Raw genomic sequence first — 20,040 nt, 5'->3', positions numbered from 1 at the left:
TCAATCAGAGTGGAGTCTTCCAATCCTTCTGTCTCCTCCCCCACAAAATACTCACCATGTTTTGTGTTGTCTTGGTTCCTTCCCAGGGTCCCATTAGGACACCCAGTCCCATCCTGCCCAGCCCCCACCTCACTTTGTAATTTTGGCCTAATTTCCTCCGGAGAAGCCTGAACCTTTGTCGTGAGATCAATCACACCCTCAGTGGTACCCTTCTTCCACCTGAATGGGCGTATGATCTACCATGTTAGAAAGCATAAATCCCAGGCGACCAGTGGATACACAGAGATATTTATTCTGCTTTCTTAGGGATGAAATTACTGTCTTCTTAGAGTTGTTTTACCTCTGAGACATTTCGATAATGTTTATGTGGCCAAATATCTCCCAACAAAGGTTTTGTTTTTTTCTGTCAAATGCCAGAAACAGATTCAACCCTTTCCTGCATCACTATGAAGCTCTCATGTCAGTCAAACTCCATCAGTGTTTGTGGAATAAAGGAAAAATGAGTTGTGGACTTTCACCCTATTATTTATACTTTCACTTTCATAAATGTATATCTGATTCAATCAATTAATCAGAAGAAAGTCACAAGCTCAATCAGGATTAACTGGGTGGAACTTCAGAATCTAATCAGACTCATTTTCTGATTGGAAGTTGGTTGTTGAGAAGGGGAGGGTGTGGTTAGAAAGGTCCATAAAAGCTCCCAAAGGTGCACAGAAGAGCCCCGAAGCCCTGGCGCCTGGAGTACTGCTTGGTTCTCTGAGAGGTCGCAGCACCCTGCAAAGTGAGTCCAGCTCTGGTAAGTCACCCCCTCCTTAGGTTCATGCCCATCTGATCTGCAGCCAGCCAGTCAGGGATGGTGACATGCAGCCCAAGGGGGCAGAGAGAACTTCCTTGTCTGTTTTCAGATGAACGATTTAGGCTTTGATTTTTCCTCTAAATGTAGTTTTGTCTTCATCCCCCAAAATTTGATTTGTCCTTGGTTTTTGTCATTTCAAAATTCATATCGAAGCAGTTTTTTTTTAAACAAAAGATATTAAAAACTTACAACTGGTTGAATTTCTATTTCATGACATTTGAAATTATTGGTTTTTATGCCCTTAAATTATAGTTCATAGACTTGATGGCATTGTGATTTTACATGTTAGGCTCTCATTTTTACTAAAACCTTAAATATTCCATAGACCATTCTCAAGAGTGGAGGCTTTGTTCTGAACATGGGATCAATTTTTTCCCCCTAGATTCCATCCCAAAGTGGGTCATTGTGAGTCTGTGTAAGAGATCAACATTGGAACCTTCATCTGAGAGTTAGAGTTTTTATCCCTAACTTCCACAGGCTCTAGAATACTGTCACGGTGCTTTCACAATTTCTTGTTACAATTTTTCAAAATAAAAAATAATGGCACTGATTCCAAGGAGTCCCTTTAGTCTTCTGCAAGCATGTTAATTGTGGGAACTGAGAATGTAGGCTGTGTGGGGCCACGGGACATTCTCATTTCATTGTTTTAGGGTGGTAAGTGACAAGAAATATTTTCTTGAAAAGGTGGAGCTTAGCTTTCAGGATCCTCAGCAACGCTTCCCAGTGTTACTGAGATTTAGTGCAGCAATGGTTGAAAATGAATGGGCCAGTGGTCACCTTGCCCCTCCTCATTGTTTGGAAGACAATCTTCATGGTACCAGCAGGAGCAGAATTATGGATCTGTGTCCAGAAAGTTCAGAGTGGAATTGGGGTGAACTAATTACCTTTCCACCTCTACCAGAGCAATGGCATTGGCACTAGGAGATGATGAAGTAATGTGATTTGCCATAAAAATCATGCTCTTTCTCCGAAAGTTTTCCACGTAGATTCATCAGCATGAGCCTCCAGGCCCCACCCAGACTCCTGGAGCTGGCTGAGCAGAGTCTGCTGAGGGACGGAGCGTTGGCCATCTCCACCCTGGAGGAGCTGCCCAGGGAGCTCTTTCCCTCACTGTTCATAGAGGCCTTTACCAGGAGATGCTGCGAGACCCTGAAAACTATGGTGCAGGCCTGGCCCTTCACCTGCCTTCCTCTAGGGTCCCTGATGAAGTCACGTCCTCTGGAGACCTTTGGAGCTGTGCTGGAGGGGCTTGATGCACTGCTTGCCCAGAAGGTTCGCCCCAGGTGAGGTGACCCAGCTGGCCAGGTGGGGAGGGCCCAGACATCCAGGGTAGGGTTGGCTGGGTCAGAAGGAGTGGGAGGCCCAAGGGTGGCCCAAAGGCTTCTGATGCGGCTGGCAGGGAAGCTCAGAGAGGCCTTGGCCATTGTCCAGCTCCTCTGGGAAAGGACTGCTCACCATGCAGGGCCCACTGAAGGATCAGGAACCTGCTTCCTCCCAGTGGCAATTGAAGACACTAGCAGCGGGGACCAGGCAGGTTTCAAGGAGAAAGAGGGATGGAGAAAAGACAGAGAGTGGGAGAAGCAGCAGGGAGGGGAGTCACTGATGTCTGGGATGTGGATAAAAGCTCAAATCGTTGAGTAAATCTGGAGCGTCTCTTCTCTTTTATCCACAGGCGGTGGAAACTTCAAGTGCTGGACTTGCGGGATGTGGATGAGAACTTCTGGGGCATATGGTCTGGAGCTTCTGCACCCTCCCCAGAGGCCCTGAGTAAGAGACAAACAGCAGAGAACTGTCCAAGGCTGGGTGGGCAGCAGCCCTTGATGGTGACCCTAGACCTTTGCTTCAAGAATGGGACTCTGGATGAATGCCTCACCCGCTTCTTAGAGTGGGGCAAACAGAGAGAAGGCTTACTGCATGTGTGTTGCAAAGAGCTGCAGATTTTTGGAATGCCCATCCACAGTGTCATAGAGGTCCTGAACATGGTGGAACTAGACTGTATCCGGGAGGTGGAAGTGTGCTGCCCCTGGGAGCTGTCCATTCTTATAAGGTTCGCCCCTTACCTGGGCCAGATGAGGAATCTCCGCAAACTTGTCCTCTTCAACATCCATGTCTCTGCCTGCATTCCCCCAGACAAGAAGGAGCAGTTTGTCACCCAGTTCACCTCTCAGTTCCTCAAGCTGGACTACTTCCAGAAGCTTTACATGCACTCTGTCTCTTTCCTCGAAGGCCACCTGGACCAGCTGCTCAGGTGAGGAAGGATGGTGAGCTTTCTGTGCAGACCACAGCAGAGCCTTTCTCTATTACAGTAAACACCAGGGGGTATGTACTGTGAGCCAGCTTGTGACGAGGTCACAGTGAAGGGGACACTAGAATGTCCATGCATTGTCCTGTTGGCAGCTCTGTCCTAAAATGGGTGTCACACAACCATCCCAATAAGCCAGAGGGATCTCCTGGGCTAGATGCTATAGAGAGGCTGCCATGCTAGGATGCTAGCAACTGCGGGTTCAGATCTAGTGAGAGTACATTTGTGAATTCCTCCCGAGGATGTGTGTCTAAGTTAAGATGATGGGAGATAGGGAGTTGAAGAGGGCACTAAAGAAGAGAAAGCCCATCACACCCCTCTGTTTTAAAATATAAGGTCTGTCCTCACCTGCCTAGTGAACAGGCAAAATCCTGTCTCTCTCTCTGTCAGTAAAATGCTTTGAGCTCCAAGTCAGGTAACTAATGTACGGGAAATACATGATGATGGAATAGAGGGTGAGGGAGCAGGAGTGAAGAAGGGAGAAAGTGATAGACGGTTTGCTGATGATACAGGCGTGTCAGGGACTCCTGCAGCCTGGCCACCCCAGCTGATGTTGCAGGATTCCGCCTGGGTTATTCTTTATGTCTGTGTCTCCGTGGTGCTCCTGTGGCCCAGAGATGTGGTTTTCTGCCTGACAGATGAAGAAAGGGAGCCTTAGAGTTCATGGGCTTGACCCAGTCACCTGAGTGATGGTGAAGGACTGAGCCTCAATTGGGACTGTCTGGAAGGAGCAGAGTCTCCGTTCCCACACCGCGGGTGCTGACTATCCTCAGATGAGCAGAGCAGCCTTGGGTTGTGGAGACTGTCATCTCTCACCATGAGGTCTTCCCACCACTCTCCTCTAACTCCTCCTTGTTCTCTCCCAGGTGTCTCCAGGCCCCCTTGGAGACGGTCGTCATGACCGACTGCCTGCTGTCAGAGTCGGACTTGAAGCATCTCTCTTGGTGCCCGAGCATCCGTCAGCTAAAGGAGCTGGACCTGAGGGGCATCACACTGACCCATTTCAGCCCTGAGCCCCTCGCCGTTCTGCTAGAGCAAGTTGAGGCCACCCTGCAGACCCTGGACTTAGAGGACTGTGGGATCACAGACTCCCAACTCAGCGTCATCCTGCCTGCCCTGAGCCGCTGCTCCCAGCTCAGCACCTTGAGCTTCTATGGGAACCTCATCTCCGTGGCCGCCCTGGAGAACCTGCTGCGCCACACCGTCGGGCTGAGCAAGCTGAGCCTGGAGCTGTACCCTGCCCCTCTGGAGAGTTATGATGCCCAGGGTGCTCTCTGCTGGGGGAGATTTGCTCAACTTGGGGCTGAGCTAATGAAGACACTGAGGGACTTAAGGCAGCCCAAGACTGTTGTGTTCAGCACTGTCCCCTGCCCTCGCTGTGGCATCAGGGCCTCCTATGACCTGGAGCCCAGTCACTGCCTCTGCTGAATGCCTGTCCATCAGGGTGGATGTATTTAGAGCTTTCTTCTGGTCATTTGGGAACTGAATCCTAGGCCATGAGTGTATGTTAAAGGGAGCACAGACGCACCATGGATGCAGAAGTGGTGGGACTGGGGGAAAAGTTGAGCTGGAGTTGATGGAATCTTTAGAGATCTGTGTCCCAGAGAAACAGAAATGGGAATCTGAACTGCTAGAGTGAAAATCAGGTAGGAGAGACACATGAGAGAGTTACCTCTGCATGGATGGTTGTAAAGAATCGGTCAGAAATAAAGGGAAACTGAATGGAAACTGTCTGGTGTCCTCCATGATTACTTCACCTGGCTTAACAATGTAAACCTAAGAAGTCTCAAGTTACTGATGGAGGAAAGGAGGCACTGATTTGTCTGTGACAAAAGAGTTTCAGCTCCCAGAAATCAAGCCATCAAAATGGAATTTGATCATTTGGATCAATTCCCTCCTTTTCTTTACTTCTCTCTGGGCATCTGTTACCTTCTTGCTATTCTCTGTGACTACTTAGTGGGTTAATGCACATGAGAGACACACACAGGGCCTGGAGCATTCTAAGTGGAAAGTGAGTGTCAGCCACTGAAGTTCAGCTGCTTCTTCTCAGGGGCCCTCACTTCTGTCCAGATGCCGAGACCCTGTTCACTCCAAATGGGTGGATCCAGAACTCTCAGTTCCTGACCGTTACCTGTGCTGGGAAAGGACTTCACTGCCCAAGGCATGGCTCCTGCCCTGGAAGGGGAGCTCCAGACTGTGTGAGCAGCAGCCTCAGGGCATCACCATCCCATGCCTGTCCTCACGGTGGGTAGTGGCCCTTGCTGAATTAAAGCAGTTGTGGCCAATAAAGACATCCAAATTCCCTTTTAGCAAAATGCTTGCATTATGTAGGCATATAATACCTATAACATCGGTGAAAGACCTTTTCTTAACACCTCCCCTTTCTCCCTGTCAGGGAAGACTAGTGCGTCGTATTTGGAATCACACATCCTTAGAGGGTGGATAACGATCAAGTGCCTGGGGGTAATTAGTGACCACACCTGTGCTGAAGGACCCTACACAACACGCACCTAAGTGTAGAACCCTGCTGAGGACTCAGGGGCTGGTGCTGTTGGGCATGAAATAGGCAAGAAGCTCAGTTTCCCTGTAAAATAAGGATGATGATGCCCGCCATCCTATGAGACCGTTGTACGACCCAGTGAGATGGTGCATGGTCAGGACTTGGAACGGGGCCTAGCATACAGTAAGAGCTCAATACGTGCATCTTGTTCTCGTTTTCCCTCTCCTAATAGAAGTCCCAGCATTCTTCACCCTTCAATGTCATCTTCCATTCCTGATAACAGGGAGGCAGTAGGATGCCAGGGCGGGCAACAGGACTCAGCTGCTACACACCACCACTACTTAATCATGATTCCCCCAAACTGCAGAGCCTCAGCAGCCAGCAGAGGGTGGGGTGGGCGGGGAAGGCCTGAGTTCATCACTAGTGATCCTGAGAGAAAATGTCCAACCCATGAGACTCATGTGCCATCTGCTGGTAGGTGAGACCATCTGTTGTAATTTATTCATGCAAACAGGATGATATTGAGTGGTATCTCCAAAAATCTGCTGTTATGTAAATGTTTATAGAGAATAAATATGTATTTGTGATTTACATACAACACATTTAAGATTCAAATTGAAATGTTAACATATAACAGGAATTTAGTGCTTTAAAGTATGTAGTGCAATATTTTAAAAATGCTTAATGTTGTTTTGAGTCTCAAATGAAATGACACATTCAAAACGAATTTTAAAGATCAATGAATAAGAATTGCTCTTATTTAAAAATATTTAAATACCCCAGGATGAGTGCCTGAGATACCTCTTTCAGTGGGTTTACCAAAGGAGAGGTTTAGTACACCTGTGCTGTAGTAAGCTGGTGAATTATCTAACGCCGATTAAATATCTCAGAAAACCACTGACATTAATCCACCTGAATAGTATTCAGGAGCTGGAAATCCGCAACATGTCCTGGCCACGTCTGATAAGAAAGCTTCGTTGTTACCTGAAGGAGATGAAGAATCTTCGCAAACTCGTTTTCTCCAGGTGCCATCGTTACACGTCAGACAATGACCTCGAGGGACGGTTAGTCGCCAAATTCGGCTCTGTGTTCCTCAGGCTGGAACATCTCTAGTTGCTTAAAATAAAATTGGTCACCTTCTTCAGTGGGCACCTGGAACAGCTGATCAGGTGAGAAAGGATTGCGCACTTTCTCTGCGGACCACAGCACAGCCTTGTTTTGTTACAGCAAACACTGGAAGGCATGTACTGTGTGCCAGTCAGTGGCAACGTCACAGTGAAGGGGACACCAGAATGTCAACACATTGTCCCATTCAGGGCTCCATGTCATGGAGTGGCTATCACAGGATCGCTCCAATGTGGGCAGCGGGGTCACCTGGGGTAGAGGCTAGAGAAGGATATCATGTACGAGCTAGTTGAGTGGGGGTTTCAGCTCTACTGAGGGTGCACGTGTGAATTTCTTGTTTCAAGGTGTGTTTCAAGTTGATATGATATAAAAGAGGTAATAGAGGAGGCTATGAAAGGAGGAAAAGTGCACCAAACTTGTGCATGTCACAGTAGAAGCTCTGTCCTCACCAGCTTAGTGATCACGAATGATTCTGTCTCTAATTCCCTGTCTGTAAAAGGTTGTTTCGAACTCCAGGAAAGGTAATTGACATGGGAAATGTGTACTTCTTGAATGGAGGGTGAGGGAGTAGGCATGAGAGTGGTAAAAAGTGATAGGTGGTTTGCCGATGCAGGCATGTCCGGGAGCCCCTGCCGGCACGTAGCCCCAGCTGATGTCCCTAGACCTTGCTCAGTTGAGTTCTTTGTGCACATCTCCAACCTGGTACCTGTGGCCCAGAGATGAAGTTTTCTGCTAAAAAGTGAAGAAAAGAGGCTTTAGAGATTTTGCAGCCTTGAATCAATCACACAAGCAATGGCGAAAGGGCCGAGGCTAAAATGGGACTGTCCTGAATGATCAGAGTCCTCATCACGCAGCAACTTGCATGCGGACCATCATCACATGATGGGAATAAACTTGTGTTTGGGTGAAGCAGACATTTCCCTTGAGGTTATTCCCCACTACCTTCATCTAACTGGTGCCATTGCCCAGAACTAACTTCTTGATCTCCACAGGTGCCTCCAGAACCCCTTGGAGAACTTGGAATTGACTTGTGGCTACCTATTGGAAGAGGATGTGAAGTGTCTCTCCCAGTACCCAAGCCTCGGTTACCTGAAGCATCTGAATCTCAGCCACGTGTCACTGTTCCGCGTCAGTCTTGAGCCCCTCGGAGCTCTGCTAGAGAAAGTTGCTGCCACTCTCGAGACCCTCATCTTGGAGGGCTGTCAGATCCACTACTCCCAACTCAGTGCCATCCTGCCCGGCCTGAGCCGCTGCTCCCAGCTCACCACCTTCTACTTTGGTCAAAATTTCATGTCTGTGGATGCCCTGAAGGACCTGCTGCGCCACACCAGCGGGCTGAGCAAGTTAAGCCTGGAGACGTATCCCGCCCCTTGGGAGAGTTTGAATTCCTTGATTCGTGTCAGTTGGAAGATCTTCACCCCACTTTGGGCTGAGCTGATGCAGACACTGAGGGAAGTCAGGCAGCCCAGGAGGATCTTCATTGGTCCCACCCCCTGCCCTTCCTGCGGCTCATCACCGTCTGAGGAACTGGAGCTCCATCTTTGCTGCCAGGGAAGGCGTGCCTAGCGGGGTAGATACATCCAAAGTTCTCTTCCAGGCACCTAGACACTAAAATCTAGTATGTACGTGAAAGTTATTTTTCTTATTTCTTATTTCCTTTTTAATAATTCTAAAATTTTTATTAAAAAAATTTGAGACAGGGTTGCCCCAGCTGGTCGCAAACTGCTGGGCACATGGGATTCTCCTGCCTCAGTCTCCTAAAGTGCTGGAATTGCAGGCATGAGCGACTTTGCCCAGGCCACGTGTACAGCTTAAAGGAAGCACTGAACTCTTTGCTTCAGGCAAGTGCTTAGTACAATGGAAAAAACATAACAGCAGGGGGCAGGACTGGAGGAAAACGTTGAGGTGGAGTCAGTGAGACCTTCAGGGACCCGTGTCCTGCAGAGTCAGAGACAGAACCTAAAGTTCTATAGTCATGAGAATGTTATCCCTGCAAAGATGGTTACAAAGAAATATCAGAAATAAAGAGAACCTCAGTGAACACTTTCTGGTGTCCTCTGTATTTGATTGACTTGCTTTAGCGATTTGTACATCAGAAATCTCTAGTTATTGAGTTACTGATGGAAAAATAATGCAGTACTAATTTGTCTATCATTGAGGTTCAGCTTGAGAACATCAAAACAACCATATAAAATTAGATCATTTTGATAAATTCTCACCAATTCTTGTTCTTTTCTTTTTCTTTAATTTTTGGAGAGAAAAGTCTCACTTTGTCCCCCCAGCTGGTGTGCAATGGTGCAATCTGGGCTCACTGCCATCCTTTACTTCAGTGCTCAAGTGATTCTCATGCCTCAACCACTCAAGGAGCTGAGACTACAGGCACGTGCCACCAAGCCTGGCTAATTTTTGTATATTTAGTAGAGACAGGGTTGTGTCGTGATGACCAGGCTGGTCTCGAGTTCCTGGCTTTGAGTGATCCGCCAACCTTGGCCTCCCAAAGTGCTGGGATTACAGGTGTGCCAATGGTCTTCACCCATTTTTCTCTTAAGTCATCTGTTTTTTTTCCTTACTTTTTCACCTTTGGGGAGCAACTCAGTCGGGCACCAAAGATTGGGCAGACAGCGGCCCTGAGGAAATGGGCTTGGGGTGGTGCCATGCTTGCACATGAAGTGTGGTTGCCAGGTTCAGAAAGCAGAGCTGGGGCTGTGCTCCAGAGGCCTGGTTGGGAAGCAGAAATGGCACCTGGTTCGATGACCTGGCCAGCTATGCGGCCACTGTGCCCGCCCTGCTAATAGTGTCAAGTTCCTGGGCCTCAAAGGGAGGTTCTGTGGAAATCCTCCTGAGGCTGTGTTTCCAAGATCTGCCCACCACAGGGGTGACCACAGAGCCTGATGCTCCCGATTGCTGGGCCTGTGAACCATGATCCACTGTTACAGATACCCGCCTTGGCAGGGTTGTGGGCCAGGCCTGTGCCCCATGTCACTGAGGCAGCAAATTGTGTCACCCATACCCTCTCATGGCTAAACGGGACCTGCGCCCAAGTCTGAAGCCTCTACCAAGCCTCAACCTCACTCCTCACTGTGTGCTGTTAGCCTGCAATCTTCTTGAAAAGAGTGCAGTTGGGGCTCGTTAAACCAGACCCAGGAGCATTGGGTTTGTTTGTGCAGCGTTGGCCAGAGCTCCTGTGAACCTTCATCTCGCCTGTCCCCTCTGTGGGGAAATACAGAGAGAGGGCACAGCCGAGGCTGCATACACTTTGGAGCTGACAGGAGCCTGGGACAAGAGGGAATCCTGGTCCTCCTGAGTTGGTAGGGCAGTAGCTCCAAAGGTGCAACAGAAGCTGCCCAGGTTGCAATTACCAACTGACGTCCCCCAGTGCTCTGGAGGGCCCAGGAGTTTTCCCCTTCCCCTGTGGCTGGAGGTGCTTGCTGCCACTGCGTGGTCTCTCATGGCACCTGCTCTAATTTTGGAGAGGGATTGGGGTGGAGCCCGGATGCTATTGCAGCCTAGGTGGGTGTGCGCATGCTCGGGGCCGGGCTGAGTCCCTGTCCTCCTGCTGTCTTGAACCCTCTGGACTTTGGACACTGACCAGCATGGGAGGCGGCCAAGGACAGATCAGCCCTGGCCTTTGGATGCTCCTCGGTGTGTGCGACCTGGGTGCCATGGGTGGTGGTGGGAGAGAGACAAACTCCTAGGCGGGTAAGCGAGGGTACCTAGTCAGGCTCCACTGTCTAACCAGGGAGGGCCTGAAGCTGGTGGGCTGGGCTACCAGTCCTGCGGACCACAACCCTCCAGTACGGAGCTGGCCTCACGTAGATTAAGACGGCTTTGCATTTGGCAGACAAAAGTGAAACATCTCATGTCCCTGGCTGGGCAGCTCCCCCAGGAGTCCAGCAAGAAGACATGGGGTCTGTGGACAGGAGGCCACTGGGTGAAACCTCTCATTTGAGGATCATGTTAAAAGTTGAACTTAAGACCCCGAGTGCCCTATGTCCTTCCCACTCACCAAAGATCCCCAGCTGAGCCAGCCCTGACTCCCTGACACAAGAGCCCAGGGAGAGCTGGGAGGGAGGGAAACCCGCTGTGACGTCAGGGCATGGAAGGAGCTCTGACCTTTCTCTCCATGATGGCTTCTCCCCTCCCAAGTGCCTGTGGCCCTGAAGCTTCCAGGGACCCCTGCTTTCCAACCATGCCCTCCTCTGCTCCCACCAACCCAGCCTCTTCTAAAGCCCCATGGATTTGTCTCCATGTGAGTGCCCCAGTCTCAGGCTCTGGCAGTGGCTAAGAGGCTCGGGGACCCTGTGCCTGTCTGGAGGCAGCCTCACTCTATGTGGACCCACGTGGGTTTTTGGAATTCTTTCTACACAGGGTCACGCAGGTGTACAGTGAGTGAATCATCTCAAGAAGAGCCAATGTGGATGGGTGAGGACCAGGAACCCCCTCAGGCATGCACATGGAAAGATAGAGAGGGGTCCCAGGAAGCAAAGGCTCAGAGGTGGGTCCTGGGCCCTTCTGTCTCCACTAAGCAAAGAGGCCAGTGAGTTTGGCCACAGAGTACACACCTACTTCCCATGGGTTCATACCCAAAGGACAAACTCCTTCAGACTCCCTGCTCCATGCACTCGAGATCCCCAGGGCACCTTGAGTTATGATATCAAAAGGAGACAGAAACCAGCTTTTCTCTCTCTGTTTTCAGATAAACAATACTAATGCTAATACTAATACTAACACTCTTACTAATACTAATACAAGTACGAGCACTAACACTAGTCCTAATACTTATACGAATACCAAGAGGGATATTTTCTGCTTGCTGTTCCAGGAAATGTGCTGAGTGAGCACCTTTTTTCTTTTTATTGGAGTCACCGTGCCAGGGAAGATAGTGGTGAGGGGCCTCCTTTGAGTAAAAACCAGGTAAATTCAGCACCTGCTTGCTCCAGTGTCTGCCCCTCCAGGGCCTCTGCGTCCTGATGCAGAGTCCAGCCTGTTCTCCCCAGGCTCACATCCCTTGTGCCCAGAGACCCACCAAAAAAGAAAGTCCCGAGAAACAGGAAGGAAGGCCACCAGCCAGAGACCTCACACTCATGGGCCTCAGAGATATTCATGACCTGAGGAGCACAAAGGGGAGTGTGTAGGGAGCAGATCTCCATTCAGAAAGAAGCAGGTCAGTGCCCCAAGGCCTGGAAGATGCCGGCTGCCTCCTCTGTGCTGTGCTGTGGGGAAGGCAATAATTGTTTAAACAGCTCTTGGTGCGTTTTCCCAAGGAAATAAAGTGCTTGAATTCTTACTGTTTTAAATTCCAGTGCACTTAATAAATATTAACTTTTTTTGTTTTGTTTTGTGATGGAGTCTCACTCTGTTGCCCAGGCTGGAGTGTGATGGCACAATCTCGGCTCACTGCAACCTCTGACTCCCTGGTTCAAGTGATTCTCCTGCGTCAGCCTCCCGAATAGCTGGGATTACGGGCACCTGCCACCATGCCAACCTAATTTTTGTATTTTTGTAGAGATGGAGTTTCACTATGTTGGCCAGGCTGGTATGAACTCCTGACATCAGGTGATCTGACCTCCTTGGCCTCCCAAGTGCCGGGATTATGGGCTGAGCCACTGTGCCGGGACAATATTAACTTTTTTCTTTCATTCCCCTGTATATTTCTAATGGGCAGTGAGAGAGTAGTTCATGTTCTGACAAAGAGTGATTAAAGGATATGGGATAACCATCATATTCCACACGGATTATGAAGATGGCTTTGCAGGACACGGGGCTCCCACTTGTAATCTCAGCACTTTGGGAGCCTGAATTGGGAGGATCAAGACCAGCCTGGGCAACAGTGAGACCTCGTCTCTACAAAAGATAAACAAAATGAGCCAGGCATGGCGGCACACAGCTGTATTTCCAGCTAATTGGGAGGCTGACACGAGAGGATCGGTTCAGCCTGAGAGGCCGAGGCTGCAGTGAGCTGAGATTGCACCAGTGAACACCAGTCTTAGAAACAGAGTGAGGCCCTGTCTTTAGAAAGAAGAAGAACGAAAAAAACAGACGGCTCTGCACATTTTATCCTTCCGGATCCATGTTTTATCTGCACAGACATTTTTTTTTTTTTTTTTTTTTTTTTCTGATCTGCACTGCAGTGACAAGCCAGGTATATTCTGTTGAGCTCATTTTCCAGCTGCCTTGCTTCTTGTTTATCTTCCTCAGCAGCACCCAGTATAGCAGGCGGCGCATCCCAGGCCCTCAGCGGAAGTTTTGTTTTTGTCATTACTGTTGGTTTGAGACAGAGTTTTGCTCTTGTTGCCATCCAGGCTGGAGTGCAGTGGCACGAGCTCAGCTCCCCGCAACCTCCATCTCCCTGGTTGAAGAGATTCCCCTGCCACCACGCCCAACTAATAGGAAGGGGAGGCACTGGGCGTTAAGAGATGTTCCAAATCTTCTCTGTGGTTTTCCCCAGAGTCTTCCCCTCCAGGGCCACCTGACAATCCTCAGCCCTGGACAATGCAAGATTTTTTCGACCGAGGATCACTGTGCTCCTTCCGGATCCATGAGAAAGTGCCAGGCAGCCTGATAGGCCCAGGTTTGACTAAGTCCTAGCAAGACCTTCCCCTGGTTTGCAGGAGTAGATAGGGAGTCACTTGGATGACAGGGACTCCAGTCCAGACCCCATTCTCCCTCATTCCCTCCTGCAAAGTTCAATTCTCACAGTCCTGTGAGGCTGTGACAAGTGCAGAGACAGAACTGCCCCATATTCAAAGTGCCTCCCTTCCCCTGGCCACACGCCAAGGCTTCCTCCCTTTGACCTGTCTCTTGTCATTGCATCCAGGGTGGGTGCTCGCCACTGACTCTCTCTCCCCAGGTTTCCCTGCTAGACCACCTCTCTGCCCCTGGGGTGGGATCAGGCAGCCACTGGAACCTCATGTAGACCAGGGCGAAATCAAAAGTCCTTGGAAACTCACAGCCCCACATCCAGGTCCAAGTCCTTTCAGGGTCTCAGACCCAAGTCCCCAGTTTATCAGGGATGTGGCTCTGTGAGAGTCAGAGAACCGAGTCCCCAACCCTGCTGCCATCTTTCTCCTCCACACTTAATCTGGCCCCCATTAGCTCCTCTGGGACACTCCCTTTCTTGACCCTGTTCTTGTCCTTAGTCCCCCTGGCTCCATCCAGCCTGCAGGGAGTTCCCAGACCTCCCCCACCCCAGACTGCTGCAGGCGCCTCCCTCAGCATCCACTGTCTGCTCTCAGAGTGACCTTCTCCTCAGATCTTTATTGGAGGAAAAAAGAGGGGCAGGCCCTGGTCTTGGGAAAGACAGTCATAAATGTGATCTGGAATGAGACCCTCCTGAGGACTAGGGGAGGCCAGCAGGGCCTGGTCAGAGATTTTTCACTGTTAGAAATGCACAGAGGGCACACACCGCAGGCAAGGAAAAGCCCTGCCTCAGAAACAGACTCACTGCTTTCCAGGTGCAGCCTCATCATGTCTAAGACTGGGCCAGGGGAGCCTGGGAAGGGATGGCCCCTGCACCAGGACCTGTCCCAGGCTTTGCCAACAGCCTGGCACTTCTAGGTAAACCAGAGGAATCAGCTCTTCCTGTACAAGTTAGACAAGGTTCCCTCCATCGGTCCCAGGTGCCACTTTAGGTCCAGAGTAGCAGCTGAGGAGCTCCCTGCATTGTGCCTTCCTGGGTGCACCCAAATCGCTCAGTAGAATTTGGGGAGAATTTATTGGTCACTGCTGATTCCAGGGAGAATATCTCTTAGCATTGTTTGTGGCCATACTCCTGGGTGCAGGAGAGATCCGCTGACATTTCCAGGAAGCAGAGGACTCGGCTTCCCCGACAGCGCAGGCTTGGGGAGGAAAACAGAAGTTCAGAAATATTTTAGAGACCCCGATCAAAAGCCCAGGAGAAGCTTTGGAATCCCAGTAGAAATTCTGTGAATGGAATTGAGGTCAGGCCGTCCCTTCAGATGGGCTCCGAAGGGTGCTCTGACCTGGACAGCAGAGGAGCACCTTCAGAAGCACAGGCAACCAGAACATGGTAGAAATACCCCCCAAAGGGCAGGATTCTCACTGGGGTCCTGGGGATGGTGCAGAACCCCCCAAGGGGTTCATTTCTCTCCCAAAGTCTGCAGACACAGCTTCCACCATCCATGCTTCCAGATTGAAAAGTCTCCCTCCTTACGTCTGACCACACTGCTCCTCTCTGGGCTCTGCCCCAGCTCACACACTCAGATTCACTTGTCCCAAGCTGGTATTCTGGGGAAGCCCATCATGTGTGTGAGTCATGATGCTTCACCTTCCAGTAGGAGCCAAGACTGTATCTGCCCTCTCTGCCCTCAAAGAAAGTGTGATGCTTTAAGAGTCTGTATTATCTCTTTTGTAATTACGTTTTTATAATTTTTAAACTCAATCTAAAAAACAGTCTTCCAATCCTTTTGCCCAGATGCTCTCAAAATACCTGCCATGTTTTATGTTGTCTTGGTTCCCTCCCAGGGTCCCGTTAGAACACTCAGTCCGGTCCGGCCCAGCCCCCTCCTTACTTTGTAATGTAGACCTGATTTCTTTTAGTGAAGCCTTGACCTTAACCTTGAGATAAATTACGCCCTCAGTAGCTCCTGTCTTCCACCCGAATGGGCATATGATCTACCATGTTAGGTAGCACAAAACCTAGGTGACCAGTGGATACACTGAGATTTTTATTGTGTTTTTTAAGGATGACATCACTGTCTTCTTGAAGCTGTTTTAAATCTGGAACATTTTGATACTTTCAATGTGGCCAAAGGTTCTCCAATAAATAAATACATATATATGTATATGTAAATATATATAAATCCTTCCCTGTATCACTATGAAGGTCACATATTAGTCAAACTTTACCAGTGTTTGTGGAATAAGCGAACACATGAGTTTCTGACCTTCATCTTATTATTAATTCTTTCACTTTCATAAATACCTATCTAATTTAATCACTTTATGAGAAGAAAGTTGAAAACTCAATCAGGGTTAACTGGGTGGCAGTTCCGGATCTAGTGGGATGTCATTTTCGGATTGGAAGTTGGTAACTGAGAAGGGGGTTGTGCTGAGAAAGGTCAATAAAAGCTCCTGAAGATGCACAGAAGAGCCCGCAGCCCTGGCGCCTGGAGCTACCGCTTGGTTCTCGGAGAGGTCCCAGCACCCTGCAAAGTGAGTCCAGATCTGGCAAGTCACCACCTTTTTAGGGACATGTCCATTTGATCTGATCTTCTGTGTAGCAAGTCACAGAAATGTCTGGAAGACACGAGCACCTATGCTCTGGAGAGGAGTCTGGGATAAGGGGAAGATTAGAGGAGACATTTGCTCTGTGTTTTTGGAATGTTTTGCAATGAGAATTCTGTCCAGAGAAAGGCAAAAGGATGAAAAACAAATGAAGCTCACCCACATGCGCCTCTATGTACCTCTTACCATGCTGGACTTCCTTTTGTTTTGTTTTGTTTTTCTTTTTCTTCTTATGGTGTCTCGCTCTGTTGCCCAGGCTGGAGTGCAATGGCACAATCTTCAATCACCACAACCTCCACCTCCTGGGTCAAGCAATTGTCCTCCCTCAGCCTCCCCAGTAGCCTGGACTACAGGTATGTGCCACCACGCCCAGTTAATTTTTGTATTTTTAATAGAGACAGGGTTTCAACCATGTTGGCCGGGCTAGTCTCAATCTCCCGACCTAAAGTGATCCGCCTGCTTCAGTCTCCCAAAGTGCTGGGATTACAGACGTGAGCCATTGCACCTGGCCAATTGCTGGACTTTCATGACACACATGGAGCAGCCACAGTATCAAAAGGGCTTTTTTTCCCATAATCCAATTTATTTCTCTTATTGGTAGCGAGCTGTTGACATCCCTAAGTTAGCAATTTAGTGGCTATACTGATGACAAACATTTCCGTGCATCACGTGGTCAACAGCATTTGCTACCAAGTGCCAGGTTCCCTGCTCAGCAGTGGGACCCCAGGACGATGGAGACAAAGTTCCTGACCTTTAGCAGTGATACCGAACAAGTGAGATTGTCAATAAAGAAAAAATCCTTGTAAAACGTGCCATACCCCTACAATTTGGTAATCATAGTCCTCGGTATTTAACAAAATGAGTAAACCCACACCTGGATGTTTATAGCAGCTTTATTCATAATCGCCAAAACTTGGAAGCAAGCAAGATGCCCTTCAGTCAGTGACTATCCAGTCAGTGAGCTATTCTGAAGCCATAAAAAGACATGAGAGATTCCTAAATGCACGTTATGGTACAAGTGAAAGAAGGCGATGTGAAAAGACTCATCCTGTTAGACATTCTGGAAAAGGCTTTTGCCTTTTTCTATGGAGATGGTAGAAAGTCCAGTGGTTGCCACGGGTTGGGAGTACAATGGGATGAATGGGAAGAGGACAGAGGAGTTTTAGGGAAACAAAACTACTCTGCATGATGCTCTAATGGTGGATACATGTCATTATCCCTTTGTTAAAATCCATAGAATGTAAAAACCAGCAATGATCCGTCATGCAAACTATAGACATTGGGTGATAGTGATGTGTCCATGTGGCTGATTGACTGTGCTGAATGCTCTGCACTGGTGTGGGTGTTGATCCTGTGGGGGTGCTGTATATTGAAGGAGGAAGGGGATAGATGAGAACTCTGGACTTTCTGCTTAGTTTCTCTGTGAATCTAAAACTGCTTTAAAGAAAAAAATAGGCCGGGCATGGTGGCTCACGCCTGTAGTCCTAGCACTTTGGGAGGCTGAGGCAGGCACATCACCTGAGGTCAGGGGTTCGAGACCAGCCTGGCCAACATGGTGAAACCCCGTCTCTACTAAAAAATACTAATACTACTACAAAAACTAACCAGGTATGGTGGCACATGCCTGTAATCCCAGCTACTCAGGAGGCTGAGGCAGGAGAACCACCTGAACCCTGGATTGTGGAGGTTGCAGTGAGCTGAGATCATGCCACTGTGCTCCAGCCTGGGAGACAGAGTGAGACTCCATCTCCAACATAAACAAACAAACAAACAAACAAATAAATAAACCTAGGGCTGGGTGTGGTGGCTCATGCCTTTAAGGGCTAACTCTCAGCAGTTTGGGAGGTCGAGGCAGGTGGATCGCTTGAGCCCAGAAGTTCAAGACCAGCCTGGGCAACATGGTGAAACCTGGTCTCCACTAAAAATACAAAAATAATCCAGGTATGATGGTTCATGCCTGTTGTTCCAGCTATTAGGGGAAATGAAGCAGGAATATCACCTGAGCCTGGGAGGTTGAGGCTGCAGTGAGCCGTGATCATGCCACTGCACTCCAACCTGGATGACAGAGTGAGAACTTGTCTTAAATTAAAATAAAATAAACTCAATATTTTTAAAAACTGTAATGTTTCCTTTCAAAGCTAAAATTGTGTTATTCTAAATATATTTTAAAGAAGAAAGGATTATTGTTCAGTGTCTTTAAAATTAGTTTTAAAATCTCATTTGTTTTGAGATTCCAAACCAAGTTAAGTATTCTTTTTCTGCCCCCGCTTGAGACGGAGTCCTCCTCTTTCACCCAGGCTGGACTGCAGTGGCGCGATCTCGGCTCACTGCAACCTCTGCCTCCCGGGTTCAAGCGATTCTCTTTCTCTTGCTTCAGCCTCCTGAGTATCTGGGATTACAGGTGCCCATCACCACGCCCAGCTAATTTTTTGTATTTTTAGTAGAGACGGGGTTTCACCATGTTGGCCAGCCTGGTCTCCAACTCCTGACCTCGTGATCTGCCTGCCTCAGCCTCCCAAAGTCCTGGGATTACAGGCGTGAGCCACCGCACCTGGCCATTAACCATTCTTAAAATATCACATTGCATTCTTTGAAAGTTCTATATCGTTCATATACATAAATTACAACACAAATCTTTATACTTAAATAATATTTACATTGTAGTAAATTATTTTTTTCTTGTTCTGTCACCCAGGCTGGAGTGCAGTGGCATGATCCTGGCTCCCTGCAACCTTCACCTCCAGGGTTCAACCAAATGTCCTGCCTCAGCCTTCCCAATTGCTGGGATTACAGGCGAGTGCCACCATGCCCAGCTAATTTTTTGTATTTTTAGTAGAGACGGGATTTCACCATGTTGGCCAGGCTGGTCTCAAACTCCTGATCTGAAGTGATTCACCTGCCTCGGCTTCCCAAAGTGTTGGGATTACAGGCATGAGCCACCGCACCTAGCTCATAAGAGGAAATTTTTTAAAATACTGTAAAATATAGTCCTTGCAACACTAAATTACACCATATGGTCTGATCTAAGAGCAAATGGCACCCGAGACCCACAGATTGGAAATTTTTATCTTATTAGGAATGAATCCAGTGCTGAACTGCCTGCCCTGCCCCCTGCTGGCTCCTGGGGCTCCGCTGTTAGGGAGAATCATGATGAAATTTGTGGTGACTTGAAGAAGCTGAGTCCCATTGTAGGCCCTGGGCTCTTGTTTCCTCCCTGTTATCAGGAATAGGAGATGAGATTGAAATGTGGAAAACGCTGGGACTTCTGCTAAGAAGAGAAAAAAGATCAAGATGTATTGATATTACTATGTGCCAGGCCCTGTACCAAGCCCTAAACATAAACCATCTTATTGGATCCTACTAGGGTCCTGTAAGCTTTTGGACAACATCATCCTCATTTTACAGGGAATCTGAGGCTCTTGGCTAAGATCCCTGACAGCAACACCAGCCCCTGAATCCTCAGCAGGATCCTTCACTTGGGTGCCCATTATGCAGGCTTCCTCAGCACAGGGAGGTCACTCATCACCCACAGGCACTTGATCGTTCTCCACCCTTGGATGATGTGTGATTCCAAAACACGCTGCACTAGTCTCTTCCTTGATAGGGAGAGAAGGAAGGTGTTACGAGATCTTCATCGATCTGACCTAGCTTCCCCAAAAGATGTATCTTTTTAAATGTCAGATGGAAATATTTTAAAAGTGTTACATGCCTGTATAGTTTTAGTATATTATTTAAAGGGAATGTGGCTGTCTTTACTGGCTACAACCAGTTTAATTCAAGAAGGGCTGCTAGTCATCAGGGGAACAAGCAAGGGTTGGTGCCTCCCAGAGGCTCCAGCTAATACACAATATGGACATCCCCTTCCAGGGCAGCGGGAATAGAGTGGCTTCTTGTGTGTCCACCCACTAAGGCTTCTGGAACCACGTGGAGACTCACAAGGAATGGCCAGGGTCTCAGCATCTGGCGAGCAGTGAAAGACCCTGAGAAGAGGGTGCTTTCCATGTGGATTGG

At 48.7% G+C, this 20,040-nt stretch overlaps 2 protein-coding genes across 2 annotated transcripts; both read left to right on the top strand.

Annotated features, from left to right (window-relative positions):
• Nucleotides 1–1,844: 1,844 nt before the first annotated feature.
• Nucleotides 1,845–4,852, top strand: LOC722779 (PRAME family member 12). The gene is made up of 3 exons (XM_015109751.3): nucleotides 1,845–2,139; nucleotides 2,529–3,104; nucleotides 4,025–4,852. Exons 1-3 carry the CDS (start codon nucleotides 1,853–1,855, stop codon nucleotides 4,584–4,586), a joined length of 1,425 nt encoding a protein of 474 aa, XP_014965237.3. The 5' UTR covers nucleotides 1,845–1,852; the 3' UTR covers nucleotides 4,587–4,852.
• A 1,580-nt stretch (nucleotides 4,853–6,432) lies between these two features.
• LOC100427743 (PRAME family member 1-like) lies at nucleotides 6,433–8,349 on the top strand (the record flags this gene model as incomplete). Its single annotated transcript, XM_028847081.2, is given in 2 exon segments — nucleotides 6,433–6,827; nucleotides 7,776–8,349. Coding segments are annotated over 2 exon segments (969 nt in total), but the record flags the coding sequence as incomplete, so codon positions are not given.
• Between the last annotated feature and the right edge of the window lie 11,691 nt (nucleotides 8,350–20,040).

Source organism: Macaca mulatta, chromosome 1, assembly GCF_049350105.2.
Source record: "Macaca mulatta isolate MMU2019108-1 chromosome 1, T2T-MMU8v2.0, whole genome shotgun sequence".
In the NCBI taxonomy this organism is placed as follows: Eukaryota; Metazoa; Chordata; class Mammalia; order Primates; family Cercopithecidae; genus Macaca; species Macaca mulatta.
This window is presented reverse-complemented; position numbering and strand designations above follow the sequence as displayed.